This window comes from Salvelinus namaycush, chromosome 34, assembly GCF_016432855.1.
Source record: "Salvelinus namaycush isolate Seneca chromosome 34, SaNama_1.0, whole genome shotgun sequence".
NCBI classification, from domain to species: Eukaryota; Metazoa; Chordata; class Actinopteri; order Salmoniformes; family Salmonidae; genus Salvelinus; species Salvelinus namaycush.
Window position 1 is genome coordinate 17,792,115 of NC_052340.1, and position 16,255 is coordinate 17,808,369.

Sequence of the window (16,255 nt, forward strand, 5' to 3'; positions counted from 1 at the left end):
ATCCGGCAGGGAATGGAAGTCAGGTCAGAGCTTTTGAAGGGTAGAGATGATGATCAGGACAGGTGTGCAGATTACTGACGGGAAACAGGTGCGGGTGAAATCAATCTCCCAATGAGCTAATTCGCCCGGCAACCAGACAGGGTGCGTTCCAGGACAGACACACAGGCAAACCCAGACTCAGGAAGCGGGATTCGTGACAGATATACCTGCTGGAGCGCGTGCTACGGGTGGGTGTTGTTATCGTGACCAGTGACCTGAGATAAGGCGGAGCTTTACCTAGCAAAGACTTATAGATGACCTGGAGCCAGTGGGTTTGGCGACAAATATGAAGCGACGGCCAGCCAATGAGAGCATACAGGTCACAGTGGTGGGTGGTATAAGGGGCTTTGGTGACAAAACGGATGGCACTGTGATAGACTGCATCCAGTTTGCTGAGTAGAGTATTGGAAGCTATTTTGTAAATGACATCGCCGAAGTCGAGGATCGGTAGAATAGTCAGTTTTACGAGGGTATGTTTGGCTGCGTGAGTGAAGGAGGCTTTGTTGCGAAATAGGAAGCCGATTCTAGATTTAATTTTGGATTGGAGATGTTTAATATCTGGAAGGAGAGTCTGGAAGGAGAGTTTACAGTCTAGCCAGACACCTAGGTATTTGTAGTTGTCCACATATTCTAAGTCAGAACCGTCCAGGGTAGTGATGCTAGTCGGGCGGGCGGGTGCGGGCAGCGAACGGTTGAAAAGCATGCATTTGGTTTTGCTAGCGTTTAAGAGCAGTTGGAGGCCATGGAAGGAGTGTTATATGGCATTGAAGCTCGTTTGGAGGTTAGTTAACACAGTGTCCAAAGAAGGGCCAGATGTATACAGAATGGTGTCGTCTGCGTAGAGGTGGATCAGGGAATCACCCACAGCAAGAGCGACATCGTTGATATATACAGAGAAAAGAGTCGGCCCGAGAATTGAACCCTGTGGTACCCCCATAGAGACTGCCAGAGGTCCGGACAACAGGCCCTCCGATTTGATACACTGAACTGTCTATGGAAGTAGTTGGTGAACCAGGCGAGGCAGTCATTTGAGAAACCAAGGCTGTTGAGTCTGTCGATAATAATACGGTGATTGACAGAGTCGAAAGCCTTGGCCAGGTCGATGAAGACGGCTGCACAGTACTGTCTTTTATCGATGGCGGTTATGATCTTTTTTAGTACCTTGAGCGTGGCTGAGGTGCACCCGTGACCAGCTCGAAAACCGGATTACACAGCGGAGAATGTATGGTGGGATTCGAAATGGTCAGTGATCTGTTTATTTACTTGGCTTTCGAAGAATTTAGAAAGGCAGGGCAGGATGGATATAGGTCTATAACAGTTTGGGTCTAGAGTATCACCCCCTTTAAAGAGGGGGATGACCGCGGCAGCTTTCCAATCTTTAGGGATCTCGGACGATACGAAAGAGAGGTTGAACAGACTGGTAATAGAGGTTGCAACAATGGCGGCGGATAATTTTAGAAAGAGAGGGTCCAGATTGTCTAGCCCAGCTGATTTGTACGGGTCCAGGTTTTGCAGCTCTTTCAGAACATCTGCTATCTGGATTTTGGTGAAGGAGAAGCTGGGGAGGCTTGGGCAAGTAGCTGCGGGTGGTACGGAGCTGTTGGCCGGGGTTGGGATAGCCAGGAGGAAAGCATGGCCAGCCGTAGAGAAATGCTTATTGAAATTCTCGATATTCGTGGATTTACCGGTGGTGACAGTGTTTCCTATCCTCAGTGCAGTGGGCAGCTGGGAGGAGATGCTCTTATTCTCCATGGACTTTACAGTGTCCCAAAACTTTTTGGAGTTAGAGCTATAGGATGCAAATTTCTGTTTGAAAAAGCTAGCCTTTGCTTTCCTGACTGACTGCGTGTATTGGTTCCTTACTTTCCTGACTCTACAAACTTGTTGGATGCATTTGCTGTTTGTTTTGGTTGTGTTTCAGATTATTTTGTACCCAATATAAATGAATGGTAAATAATGTATTGTGTCATTTGGCAATCACTTTTAATGTAAATAAGAATAGAATATGTTTCTAAACACTTCTACATTAATGTGGATGCTACTATGATTACGGATAGTCCTGAATGAATCGTGAACAATTATGAGTTACAAAAGCACAAATATCATTCCCCAAAAATGCTAACCTCTCCTGTTATTGTAATCGTGAGAGGTTTGCATGTCTTGGGGATATAATATTTGTGCGTCTTCATTTCAAATCCAAAGTGTTGGAGTACAGAGCCAAAACAACAATAATTACGGAGGACACTGTACCTGCCTGAAGTGTCCTTCTATCTCCTACCTAGGGTCTTGATCAAGTGGATTTTGAAGACTGAAAGACTGCATGTAACCCCTAAAACTCTGATGCTCTTCACTTCAATGAGGAGATAATGTTTTAAGGAGAAGCTGAAACAGAAATGCTGTATCATCCTGTCCCAACTACATATGATATGGCATGTTTGGTAGAGCCTCTGCTAAAAACAAAATGGATGTTCCCATCTCCTCTTGTCAAAAAGGAATTTTCCTTACTGGTCCCCAGCTGCTTTTTGGTCATGAAAGAAAGCAGATCTCAAGTAACGATGAAGCAGATAAGAAGAATGAGTATGAATGTAAGAAAGATTACAATAAAGTCTATATCTAAGCCAAGTTGTTTTACTTGAAAGAAACTAAAAGGATAAAAAAAGATCCTATCTACAAAGAACACTGACACAGAGATTACACACTACAGTCAAAGGTGCAACAATATTTAATGAAAATATGTCATGGAGAAATGGCGGTAGGAATAGTAACCCCTCCATATTGCTGTTTGCCATCAATCTTGTACCAGCGTGTCCAAACATTGCAGGGTTCAAATAATCTTCATGAGCAGAACAGCGAGCATGGCTGGAATGATGGCTGTGGCCATAGATTTGCCTTTAGCTCAGTCGGGGATAATCATTCTCATAATCATAACTCCAGTTACAGCTACTTACATTACAATTAGTCTGTAATGGTTTCAAATAAATCTATTGTCAATTATAAACTGGGGAGCAATACTTTCCTCTCAATCATATTACAGCATGCCATGAATAATCTGCACTGCAAAACAAGTGACAGAGTGAAAAGCTTCCTGTTACAATGTACCGAGGACTCTACTAACCTCCTAAGAACAAATTTCCCACTGGGCACAGATGTAATTTTAATGTCAAGTTTTGATTTAATTTTGGTTGAGTTATCAACTAACGTCAATTCAACAAAACATTTCACCATGTCATTGAATTTAGGTTAAAAGTTGGGTGAAAAAATATGAAATTCCATTACATTAATGGCTTGTTGCAAATTCAATCAGTTTTCCATGTTGATGCAATGACATCATATTGAATTATTTTGTTGAAACGATGTGGAAATAATATCGATTCAATCAGTTTTTTCCCAGTGGTTTATGAGCTCTCAAAATGTATCTATCTATTTATCTATCTATTGCTCTCGCTCTCTGTCTCTCACTTTCATTCCCTTCCATTGCGTTTCATTCCCTTCCATTCTCTTTACTCATCGAATCAACTGCTAATTGAGCTGATTCAATAAATTAGCAGATGCAATTGGGACATGGCTGGCATGTGATCTGGATAGGTTATTCTACTATACAGAGCTGAGCTTCCTCTCCTAACACCTGGGCTGGTTCAAAATATACTGTCATTGTGTATGTGTCCCAAATGTCACCCTATTATTTTGGTCAGAGCCCTGGTCAAAGGTAGTGCACTAAAGAGAATAGGGTGTAATTTGGGACACAAACACACTGTGTTTCAGTCAGCAGTCAGTGGCGTAAGTGCATGTTACTCTAGCAAGCTGTTTTGTTCAAGTGCATTGGGATGTCTCTTGTGGTATTTATAGGATCACATCTCAAAGCCGTTGTGTACTTCCTGTTGTCACGCACTGATCAGTTTCACCTGTCTTTGTGCTTGTCTCCACCCCCTTCCAGGTGTCGCCCATCTTCCCCCATTATCCCCTGTGTATTTATACCTGTGTTCTCTGTTTGTCTGTTGCCAGTTTGTTTTGTTTCGTCAAGCCTACCAGCGGTTTTCACCTCTGCGCCTGTCTCTCATTTGTTTCTGTTTTTACCGGTTTTGACCTTTCTGCCTGCCTTGACCCTGAGCCTGCCTTACCTCCCCGGAGCACTTCGATGGAGACTCGGGCACCTGTCGGGCGTTTCTTGCTCTGTGTTTCCTCGTCATGGAGCTGCAGCCTTCCTCCTTCCCCTCGGACCGCTCTAAGATAGCGTACCTCATCACGCTGATGTCCGGGAGGGCCCTCGTCTGGGCTACGGACATTTGGGAACAACAGTCGACCATATGCTTTAGTCTGGAGGGATTCGTGGCGGAGGTGAAAAAGGTTTGAGCCTCCGGAGTCTGGGAGAGAGACTGCCCGGAAGCTACTCCAGCTTCGGCAGGACTCCCTCATGTGGCAGACTATGCAGTGGATTTCCACACGCTAGCAATGGAGGGTGCCTGGAACCCGGAAGCGCTGTTCGACACGTTCCTGCACGGATTATCGGAGGAAGTAAAGGACGAGCTGGCAGCCCGGGAACTACCGACGGATCTCAACTCACTCATCACCTTAACCATCCGGATCGGCGGTAAAATACGGGAACGTAGGAGGGAGAAGAGGTCTGATAGCGGTCCCAATCGCTCACTCAAGGATCCCACCTTGCATCTGATGAACTCCGGAAGTTCCCGGCGTCTACGTCCCCGAGAGGATCCGAGCTTACCCGAGTTCCTCCAACAGCCTCCGAAGACTGCCGATTCACCTCTTCCCGAGCCAATGCAGGGCTAGGTTGTCTCCAGCCGACCGCGTCCGCAGACTTGACACCCGGAGTTGTCTGTATTGCGGTACTGCCGGTCATTTTGTGTCTACCTGTCCCTTCAAGAGACCTAGCTCATTCGTTGGAGTGAGCACTTTGGTGGGTCTTAATAATTGTTATTCTCCCCTTACTTGCCCCCCTCTCCATGCAATCCTGCTATGGGGAGACCAGTCCAAGTCTCTCCAGGTACTCATCGACTCGGGGGCCGATGTGAGTCTCATGGACGTTACCCTGGTGTCTGAGCTGGGCATCCCCACTCAACCCCTCTCCATTCCCATGGATGTTAGAGCGCTGTACAGGCGCTCTTTTGGCCGGGTCACCCACCATACCACCCCCATCAACCTACGAGTGGCAGGGAACCACAGCAAGACGATCCAATTACTGCTAGTTGGGTCTCTGCGGGTTCCTATGGTATTGAGATTCTCTTGGGTCCAGCGACACAATCCCTCTATTGACTGGGCTACTGGTGCCATCGTGGGCTGGAGCCCGTTCTGCCACACTCATTGCATTAAGTCAGCTCTGCCTGCCTCGGGACGTCTTCCTGGAGGCATGGAAATTGCCCCTGACCTCTCCGCCAGTCAAGTGGGCTACCAGGACCACTGGGAGTGATTCAGTAAGGCCCGGGTCACTTTGCTTCCACAGCACCGACTGGTATCCAAGAAGGACATGCCAGATGTTTGGCGCTCCGCAATAGCCCCGCGGCTAAACCCCTGGAAGCCGGGACCTCCTTCGACCTCGGGGCAGGGGATTCCAGTACCTGGTTGACTGGGAGGGTTATGGCCCAGAGGAGAGGTGCTGGGTCTCCGCTAGGGACATCCTGGACCCAGTCCTCATCTGAGTCCCAACGCCGGCACCCCGCTCAACCAGATATGCGCCCAGGTAGGACGCCAGGTGGCATCCCTAGGGGGGGGTACTGTCACACCCTGATCTGTTTCACCTGTCTTTGTGTTCGTCTCCACCCCCCTCCAGGTGTCGCCTATCTTCCCCATTATCCCCTTTGTATTTATACCTGTGTTCTGTTTGTCTGTTGCCAGTTCGTTTTTTTTCGTCAAGCCTACCAGCATTTTTCCCTCTGCTCCTGCCTCTCGTTTGTTCCTGTTTTGACATTTCTGCCCGCCCTGAGCCTGCCTGCCATCCTGTACCTTTGCCCCACTACTCTGGATTATCGACCCCTGCCTGCCTTGATGTTTGCCTGCCCCTGTTGCTGTAATAAACATTGTTACTTCGATACAGTCTGCATTTGGGTCTTACCTTAAACGTGATACTTGTACCCCCCTGGTTGGACATTAGCCTCCCTCCTGTAAGGCAGGTGGTGAGGGAGATTCTTAAAATGGTATTGTTTGCATTGTCAAACTAATTTCAGGACTATCTTAATGACATTATCAAAAAGCATGGTAAAAAGTAGCCAAATCCCTAGGCAAGAGGGAGCTGGCTGGGTGAACGAGACTAGGTAAGACCGTAACTTGGCGGAGCACGTGATGCCGCGGAGCTGAGCAGACGTTGACAAACCGAGCTCTTCAAAGTTATTCTATTATTACCTAAATAACAACGTTGAAACAATATTCTAACATCGGCTGATAAATTGTCAAGTACTTACCTTCCCAAAGAGCCATGGACCGCCGAAAGAGAGGCAAGAAGGACGACCAAAACGTCGTTGATTCCCAAGATAACGATAACGCTAGCAAGATTAGCATTAGCCCTCATAACTCAAACGACAGTTCCAGACTGTTGCTCTCGGCCTCTTGCGAGCCTGCCGACATGCTGGCTACTCTCCTCCGGGAAATTCAGGATGGTAACAAAGGTCTTTCTATGAAAATCGATAAGAGAACGGCTGAACTCCATTCTTCCATTGACGACCTGAAATCCTCCATGAATGATCTCCTTTTGAGAACGACTGAGGCAGAGTTGCGCATTAGCACAGTTGAAGACACCATCGCTCGACATGACCAGGTCTTGATACAACTGCAAAAGGACAATGCCTACCTCAAAAACAAGGTAGATCAGATGGAGAACCAGAGCAGACGTAGTAATATCCGTGTGGTGGGATTGAAAGAGGACAGCGAGGGCCGTGACCCGGTCCGTTTCTTCACTCAATGGATCCCGGATGTCCTAGGCACAATCAACTTCACCAAGTCACTGGAAATCGAACGCGCCCACAGAACATCAGCGCCGAAACCCCGGCCAGATGAGCCCCCACGGGCCGTCCTGATCAGGTTCCTCCGTTTCCAAGACAGAGAGAAGGTACTGCAACTCGCAAGAGCCAAAGGGGACATAACCATTGATGGCAAGAGGGTCAGCCTTTTCCCGGATATGAGCGCGGATCTCGCAAGACGTCGCAAGCAGTTCAGACCTGCCGCCAAAGCACTGAAGGAGAAGAACATCATCGGCTACCTCATCCACCCTGCGCGGATGAAAGTTCAGTACAAAGGCCGAAGCCATCTCTTCAACACGCCGGGAGAAGTGTACACTTTTCTCAAAGAACTGAGCAACGTCTGAGCCAGGACGGTCTCTTTGGGGGATAAGATGCAGTCTGTTTGTTTTCTCTTATCCGGACTGAACCGCTGATATCCTCCGGTCGCTATAATTGATTTGTACATTTTCAACTAACCATATCTTTCCGGGGTGAGTTCTATTACATTTACAGGAGAGTATATTTTGGTTTAGTACATATCACTGGGCGAAGCAAATAAGTGGGTTTAAGCCCACTGCTTTCCCCCTCATTTATGTTAATCTTTCGAAAAGAGACTCAAGCAGCCCTTACCGTGGGCAGTAAATATTCAGCCATAAATATCTATTCACAACGTTTGTTTTCAATTTAGAGAGCTCGCAGGTTTTAGTTTACGCCAAGGTTTAGCTAGTAAGAGCAAGATGGAAAGCGAGCAGCAACGTATCTCTACAAGTGTATTCATGTTTGATTGTTGGGATTGTGGTTTTAGTCTAACAATCGGGGTGGGTGGGATTCTTTATTTTTTTCCCCTTTTTTCTATGTTTATTGTTTCCTTCCTAAAGAGACACATAGGTCACTTCTGTGTTCAAACCAAAGTTGAAACATTTCCTAACTATCTACATATGATAGATTTCCATTCAGTTACATATTTGAAACCCTACTATGCTTAATCCACTAAAATATGTCACATTCAACGTAAAAGGTCTTAACAACCCGATTAAAAGGAAGAGAGTCTATACATACCTTAAGAAATTAAAGGCTGACATTGTGTTTTTACAAGAAACACATCTTACAGCCAGTGAACACAAGAAATTGAAGAGGGAATGGGTAGGACAAGTTTTTGCGTCCTCTTTTAACTCCAAAGCAAGAGGAACTGCAATTTTGATAAGTAGACACATCCCCTTCTGCGTCAGCAACACCATCTCTGATCCCTCTGGCAGGTTTGTTTTGGTGCAGGGGCATATGTTTTCAGAGTCTTGGACCCTATTGAATATCTATGCTCCTAACTTCGATGACCATATGTTTATTCAGAATGTCTTCCTTCAGGTCACTCAAGCACCACCAGGATGGTTACTGGTTGGAGGAGATTTTAATTTTTGTTTAGATACAGTTCTTGATAGGTCCTCTGATAAACCCTCACTTCTTACCAAAGCCAGCAAGCTCACCATGTCATTCATGAAAGATCTCAATTTACTAGACATCTGGAGACAGTTGCACCCACAGGATAGGGACTACTCTTTTTATTCACACCCACACAAGACACACACACGCATAGATAACTTTTTAATATCGACACAACTGTTTCATAGAGTGTTAGATGTCGAGTATCTCCCCAGATTGCTTAGTGACCATTCTCCCCTGGTATTATCAATCTCCATTCCTACCAAGGTAAATGGAGCATATAGATGGAGACTAAATTCTACACTCCTAAAGCAACCTGAATTTTGTGCATTCATCAAAGAGCAGATCAATATTTTCACTTTGACAAACAAACCCTCCGCTCCTGACAGTTTCATTCTTTGGGACACATTGAAGGCCTATCTGAGGGGACAGATCATTTCCTATACTAAAGGGCTGAAGAGAAAACACGGTGCGGAACTGAGTGCCCTTGAATCTGAAATCTCAGAGCTAGAGAAAACCTACCAAAGAGGCCCAACTAAAGATCTATACAGGCTTTTGGTAAATAAAAAACTGAAATATAATATTCTGAACACATATCAAGCTGAGAGGGCCATCACTAAATCAAAACAGCGTTATTACGAGCTTGGAGAGAAAGCACACAAAGTATTGGCATGGCAACTGAAAGCAGAGGAAAGTAAGAGGACAATTAATGCTATAGAAACTCTTACTAATGAGATATCTTTCGACCCTACTGAAATTAATAATACTTTTAAGAAATACTATGAAGACCTCTACACTTCCCAATCAAGCGATGATCTATCAGAGATCGACTCCTTTCTCTCCTCTCTCAACCTCCCATGCCTGTCAGGGGAAGACAGCGAGCGCCTGAGTGAACACTTCTCAGTTCCTGAATTGTTGGAGGCCATTAAATCCTTACCTTCTAATAAATCTCCTGGGGAGGATGGCTTCCCTCCAGAGTTCTATAAAGAATTTAGGGAGCTGTTGGTCCCCTACCTTATGGAGGTACTTAAAAAAGCCAGGGAAGACAACTGCTTTCCAGAGTCTTTCTCTCAAGCAGTGATTACTGTAATCCACAAGAAAGGGAAAAATCCACTAAAGTGCGCCTCATATAGACCAATCTCTCTCCTTAACACAGATTGTAAACTGGTCACCAAGATGCTATCTAAGAGACTGGAGTCATGTCTTCCCCTGTTGGTCAACCCAGATCAGACTGGCTTCATAATTAATAGATTGTCCTCCAATAATCTCAGAAGGTTCTTTGATATAATTCACCTTGCTAACAAAAACAAAATACCTAGTGTCGCAGTCTCCCTCGACGCTGAAAAGGCCTTTGATAGGGTTGAATGGCCATACCTCTTTCGCGTCTTGGAAAAGTTTGGTTTAGGTACCGGGTTTGTAAATTTGATAAAATCACTCTACAAATCTCCTAAAGCTAGGATTGCTACCAACGGGATTACTTCCTCCTCTTTCCCTCTCTATAGGGGGAACAGACAAGGTTGCCCAATTAGCCCCCACCTCTTTGCCCTCGCCATCGAACCGTTGGCTGAGGCTATTAGAACGTGCCCTGACATACATGGCTTTGAGGTGGGCCCCCATACCCATAAATTATCACTCTTTGCGGACGACCTTATCTTATTTCTAACAAACCCAGAACACTCCCTCTCTCACTTGCAGATCCTACTACAGTGTTATAGTTCTTTCTCTGGATATAAGGTCAATTTAGATAAAAGCGAAATCTTACCGTTGTCTGTCTTTGACCATCATACCATCAAGCACAAGTTTCCTTTTAGATGGTCGCCTATGGGCTTCACATATTTGGGCATAATGGTGGATGGTAACCTGAACAACCTCTATAAACTCAATCTGGCCAATTTGTTGCAAAAGGTGGAGGGTGACCTTTGTAAATGGATGGACTTACCTCTCACTCTACTGGGTAGAATCAATGTAATTAAAATGAATGTCCTGCCCAGATTTCTATATCTGTTTCAATCTCTCCCTATCCCTGTTCCCGCAGCATTCTTTTCCTCTCTCGACAAGATGACCAGACGGTTTATCTGGCACGGCAAAACCCCTAGGGTTGGCCTGGATAAACTGACCCTGGATTACAGTCAAGGGGGCTTAAACCTCCCCAATTTTAGAATGTACTACTGGGCAGCACAGTCTAGGTTTCTGGCTCAGAGGTTTGACAAGGGTCCCTCTCCCTCATGGTTGAACATTGAAAAGCTTGAGGTAAATGATGACACTGGGGCAGAATTGTTTTACAAATGGGACAGAAAATCTATAAAAACCATCACAGACAACCCTTTAATCATACATTCTGTCCTGGCATGGTGCAAACTGCATGAGCTGTTCGGACGAGGGAGATTCCTTTCCCCTAAAACCCCTTTATGGAACAATAGATTGATTCCTATGTTTTTCCAGAATAGTAACTTTAGACCATGGTCTGATAAGGGGATCACTCTTCTGGAACATTGTTACGAGGAGGGAGTTCTTATGTCTTTTGATCAGCTGAAACAGAAATACCACTTGCCTAACAGGGACTTCTTTAGCTACCTACAACTACGAAACTTTATTAGGGTGTCTCTCAAGGGACAATGGAACCTACCTAAGATGTCACCTATTGAACAACTCTGCCACGCAGACCAACCACTGTTCAAGACCATTTCCCGTGTTTACGATGCTCTTATGTCAGGACTAACACTGCCTGGGCTAGATAAACCCCGACTTAGATGGGAAAAAGATCTGGGTATTGATCTTGATGAGGGTCTATGGAGTGACCTATGCAGGGATGGTGTTACATCCACATTGAACTCCAGATACAGACTGATCCAGTTTAATTTCCTCCATCAGCTCTATATCACCCCATCTAGACTGCACAAGTTCAACCCTGATATCTCCTCCCTATGTTTTAGATGTGGCTCAGATGAAGGAACATTCCTCCATTCCACTTGGCAGTGTTCAAAACTACACGGTTTCTGGCAGGGGGTATGCGATACCATATCCTCAATTCATGGGGTTGTATTCCCTTTAGACCCGGAGGTCTGTCTACTGGGCAACTTCACTAACACCAATCTTAGGCAAAGCCATACTATAAAGCTAACAGAAATATTGCTAGCGATTGCCAAGAAATGTATCGCCTTGAAATGGAAATTGGATTCCCCCCTGCCAGTTGCAATGTGGCTATCAGAAGTTAATAGTTGTATCCCACTGGAGAAAATTACTTACCGCTTGAGGAATAAGTTAAATACATTTTACAGAATTTGGCAACCTTTTATTGACTATATGGAGAATCTCCCCCCACATCACATTGAATGAATCTCTATATTATCCTTATATAATGTTTCACACGTAACGTATAATATGTAGCCTACGGCAGGTGACCATATGATCCAATGTCTCATTATAATTTCTTTTTTTATTGTATGTATGTATTGTATTTTCTTTTTTCTTTGTTTGTTACGCTCATCTGTTATTGTCACTTTGTCCTATTGTTGTCTAATATCTTTTCACGTTTGTCTTGAATGTTGTTAATTGGAAAATGCAAAAATAAAATATAAAAAAAAAAAAAAAAGACCGTAACTTGGCCTTATTGTATGCACTTGAATTCTGTCTCTGGTGTTCAGTTCATGAGATCACGGTCCAATCAGCAGAGACTATCAGATAAATGAGACTAACCTCAATAACGTGTTACCCTGACTTCATGGTTTTAATTACCTCCATAACAAATCATTGCACCCCAATAACAAAATCATCGCTGTTGGGCACAACGAAAAGAGACGTTGGGCACCACCAAGCATCATGTATAATTTGATACTGCTTAACTTACTGAAACTGGATGATAAGAGCTTAATGGGTATTTTATTATCATTCATCCCACGAAAAGAACCAATGTATGTCACGTCTCCCGAGTCGAGGTTAAATATATAATGGAACGGGCATGAAATATCAAAACAATTCAAAAAGCATAACTAATGCTGTAAGAGAGAGCGTTATGATGAATTCAAAGGTAGGATGGGTCTGACTGGGTCACTCTAAAGAACTCACCAGACGCTCAATCTTTTATCACTGAGGAAAGTTGAACAAAATCTGACATGGTCTACATCCTATATTCCCTACATAGTGCACATGTTTTGACCAGATCCCTAGCTGCCCTGGTCTAAAGTAGTGCACTATATAGGGAATAGGGTGTAATTTGGGACACACACACAACCCATGCTGTCCAAAGCCCATTGCTTCATGTGTTGAAGTCACTATAGAGCTGGACAGCACACAATCTGTCATGCGAACATTATCTAATTAAATTCATTAGACCAAAGATGGGCCCAACTATTTCACACACAGTCAAGATACTTTCTTGTGTTTTTACCTATACCTCAAACACATTCATTAAACTGCAACATTTATTCAGCATTCCACCGTCTCAATCACCTTCCCTTGCCACCTTCATCACCTACCATAAGGTTTATCAAGGTGCAACGGAAGGTGATTGAGAAGGTGGAATGCTTAATGTCATTATAAAAGGTGAACCAACTAGTCTACATTGAATTTTTTATATTTCATTAAATGCACTGAATCATGAATAAGCTATCAATTTCCATAATCAACAGAACACATCTCCCTGGGGAATGCTATATAGCAGCCTCGATACATTGCATTCCTTTCAATTGGATCAATTGGTGATTTAGTAAGCAAGGGTAGACTGGCCATCTGGCATTGCGGACATTGTTTTGGTGCAAAATTATCATTATTTAGTAAATAATAGGGGCCTCAATTTGGATAAAAAAGGGACAGTGTGGGGTCTTGATGAAATAAATAGGCTTGTTTGGGGGCTTTGAGGAAAGAAATGGGCCAGTTTGGGGGCCTTGAGGAAATAAATGTGCTGGTGTGGGGGCCTCAAGGAAAGAAATGGGCCGATTTGTTAGAAATCCCAGGGTCGATTTCTGGTCCCAGTCCTCCCCTGTCAGTAAGGTATTGAACCCCATGGTGATCAACTGGATACAAACCAAGTATGTTGAAAATATGCAGTTAAAACAGTTATAACACCTTCATTACAACATTCATTTTACTGTCTCACCTGCAGCTTAGCGTTTTTCATCATGAATCTTGTTCTGGAGGCAGCTCTGCAGAGTGGTCACTAGCTGGCACAGCCATAAAGTCATAAAATCTCATTTTAACCCTAACCTTAACCACACTGCTAACCTTAATGTCTAACCTTAAATTAAGACACATTTTGACTTTGCAGCTGGTCTATCTAAGGGGAAATAGCTCACTTCTGCTCCAGGACAAGACTCATTACAATAAATGTCAACCTGCTTATTAACTCCTGTGTCCAGTTTTACTTTTAGACCACACAACTTCATACTGTTAAATACTTGTGAGGACAAAAAGTGTCTACTAATGATAGCCTATCCACTAACAATGTAATTTTTCCTTGAATGCCAATTATTCCTTGAATGCATGGTTGTCAAAAAAGACTAATGAGCGTTTGAGTCTCTCTGGAAATGAGAAGGGTTTGCCCAAATAATTTGATATGCTCATATAATATATATAATATTAGGTGTGTGTGTGTGTGTGTGTGTATATATGTGTGATTTACTAGGTCCAAATCAAAATTTGGTGCGCGCTTTTTCCCGCCGTTAATGGTCAGGATGACGGTTTCACACCTTAAATGAGTCAAAATAATTTACATTAAACATACTCAGACAACATCGACAAAAATGATCCTAACACACCATTCGACAAACATCTCCTAGGACACGGTCTGCATTTTATTCGGATAGCCTACTGAAAGGTAACATCACGCATTCCAACAGATTGTCTAATGGCAACGGGCTATAGCGCGCAGGCATCCTTTTACATGATTTAGGTCGAGACGTTGACTCATGATACCTGTTAACCTCATAGGCTTTGACACCGGAGCAGATATGGTAGGCTATATAAAAAGGTATTCAACCGAGCACCTTACCTTTCCCTTTCGTTTCCTTCGCCATCCCAACCTATGTGTCTCTACCAAGGTAGGTGCGGAGTCATTGGGGTGTCATTTTGTCAGATAGTTTTAACCGAGTGGGCGCTCACTCCCTCGTCCCCGCACCTTGACGCCAGCCAGACGGAGGATAGGTAGCCCTGAGGCAGTGAGGCTTTGCGCTTTTTGTCTCGTCTTGAATTCTGCAGCTGAGCTCTTCTGGTTCATCGGTGACAAGACCCACATCCAGCGGATCTGCCTCTTGTACGAAACACACTTTCAGTATTTGTATCTGTGCAGACTTCGTTACTGCCCTCCCCTCCACTACTGCCATATCACTACAACTGTTTCAAGAACCAGTGTTAGACTGCCTCCAGTGGCTTGCCGGTGTCCGGTGTATGAGGCTCTGCCTCCTGCACAGTTGGGATTCCAAGCAAAAAGAAATGAGTCCACCGTGAAACAGTGACGCAAACTGAATTACATGGGATGCATTCCTAACCATTGATGTGAGGTCTAGAAACAAATATAGCCATATTGGAAAATGACACATATCTACAAAATCTCACTTCTGCCTACTTAATTAGGTAGTTACAACTGTATGATTGTAGAGTAAAATAATAAAGATAAGATAACCTATAAGCCTATAAACAACAGACTGTGGCTAATGTTTCAGTATTTTGATCCATAAGTAGGCTGCATTAAGCAGACATGACAAATAGCTTGACAAAGACTCTTTATTGACCTTAAAGACATGATGATGATAATGACTGTCTCCGAGCCACAGATGGGGGCCTAAAGGGCAAGGACTGACTCTCACCTTGTCATGACTCTTGCTTTATTTCTTACAGCCTTGGCTCCTCCACAATGTTAGGTCAGAGACCCAGCTATAAAACATACTGAAACCAGAGTTCAACAGCATAGCAGCACAGCACATTCCTCATGGTCCTCAGACGGCTCACATCACATGTTAGGCTTTGTGCGGAGTGGACTGTTGCTTTTGAGAGAAACTGTTATTAGCCACATGGATCAGATTCATGCATTAATGGTCTGCATTATGATGATGATGGATGTAGGTTGATTCCCAAATGGCACCCTATTCACTAAAAAGTGCACTATAGTGTGCACCGTAGTGCACTTTTGTCCTAGTCTGGTCAAAAGTAGTGCACTATAAAGGCAAAGGGTGCAATTTCGGACACTGTCAAACTGTTATTAGATACATGGATAATCAGAAAAGTTAATAGATAAGTTAATGGATGCATTACCATTAGGGATGTAGCCTATTGTATGTGAACTGTAGAAATACATTACAGGGGAGAAAGGCTGGCTGGCTTGCTTCAGACATTCAGTGCCTAATCTATGATGTTTTATAGATTTCCCTGCTCTGACATTGTCAAACAGCTTGGGCTAACTCTCACAACAAGCTGTCATATCTATCAAATAATATGCTATATTGCAACCTGGTCTCAGAGCATTATGTATTATTCTGTATGGAAATCCGAACACTCCATTTAGTTATGATATGTTACGTTTCATATGGTATGTATTCATTTGTGGATGTCCAATACACATTTCGTATGATATGTTGCGAATTACAATTCGTATTATATGTTCCAAATTTGAAAAACGTACAATATGTTATGATTTTGCTAAATGTATGATACAGTATGTGTCACGTCCTGACCATAGAGAGCCTTTCTTTTCTATGGTGGAGTAGGTCAGGGCGTGACTGGGAGGTGTTCTAGTTTATTATTTCTATGTGGGGTTCTAGGTTTGTTGTTGATTTGTATGATTCCCAATTAGAGGCAGCTGGTAATCGTTGTCTCTAATTGGGGATCATATTTAAGTAGTGTTT

At 43.9% G+C, this 16,255-nt stretch overlaps 1 protein-coding gene across 1 annotated transcript in view; it reads right to left on the bottom strand.

The window, feature by feature from the left end:
• LOC120028360 (membrane-associated phosphatidylinositol transfer protein 3-like) overlaps window positions 1–14,717 on the bottom strand; it is a 146,391-nt gene extending 131,674 nt beyond the window's left edge. Inside the window, exon 1 of the mRNA XM_038973579.1 lies at window positions 14,407–14,717. Coding sequence (XP_038829507.1) covers window positions 14,407–14,431 — 25 coding nt within the window. The 5' untranslated portion in view covers window positions 14,432–14,717. The remainder of the gene's footprint in view (window positions 1–14,406) is intronic.
• Window positions 14,718–16,255: the final 1,538 nt, after the last annotated feature.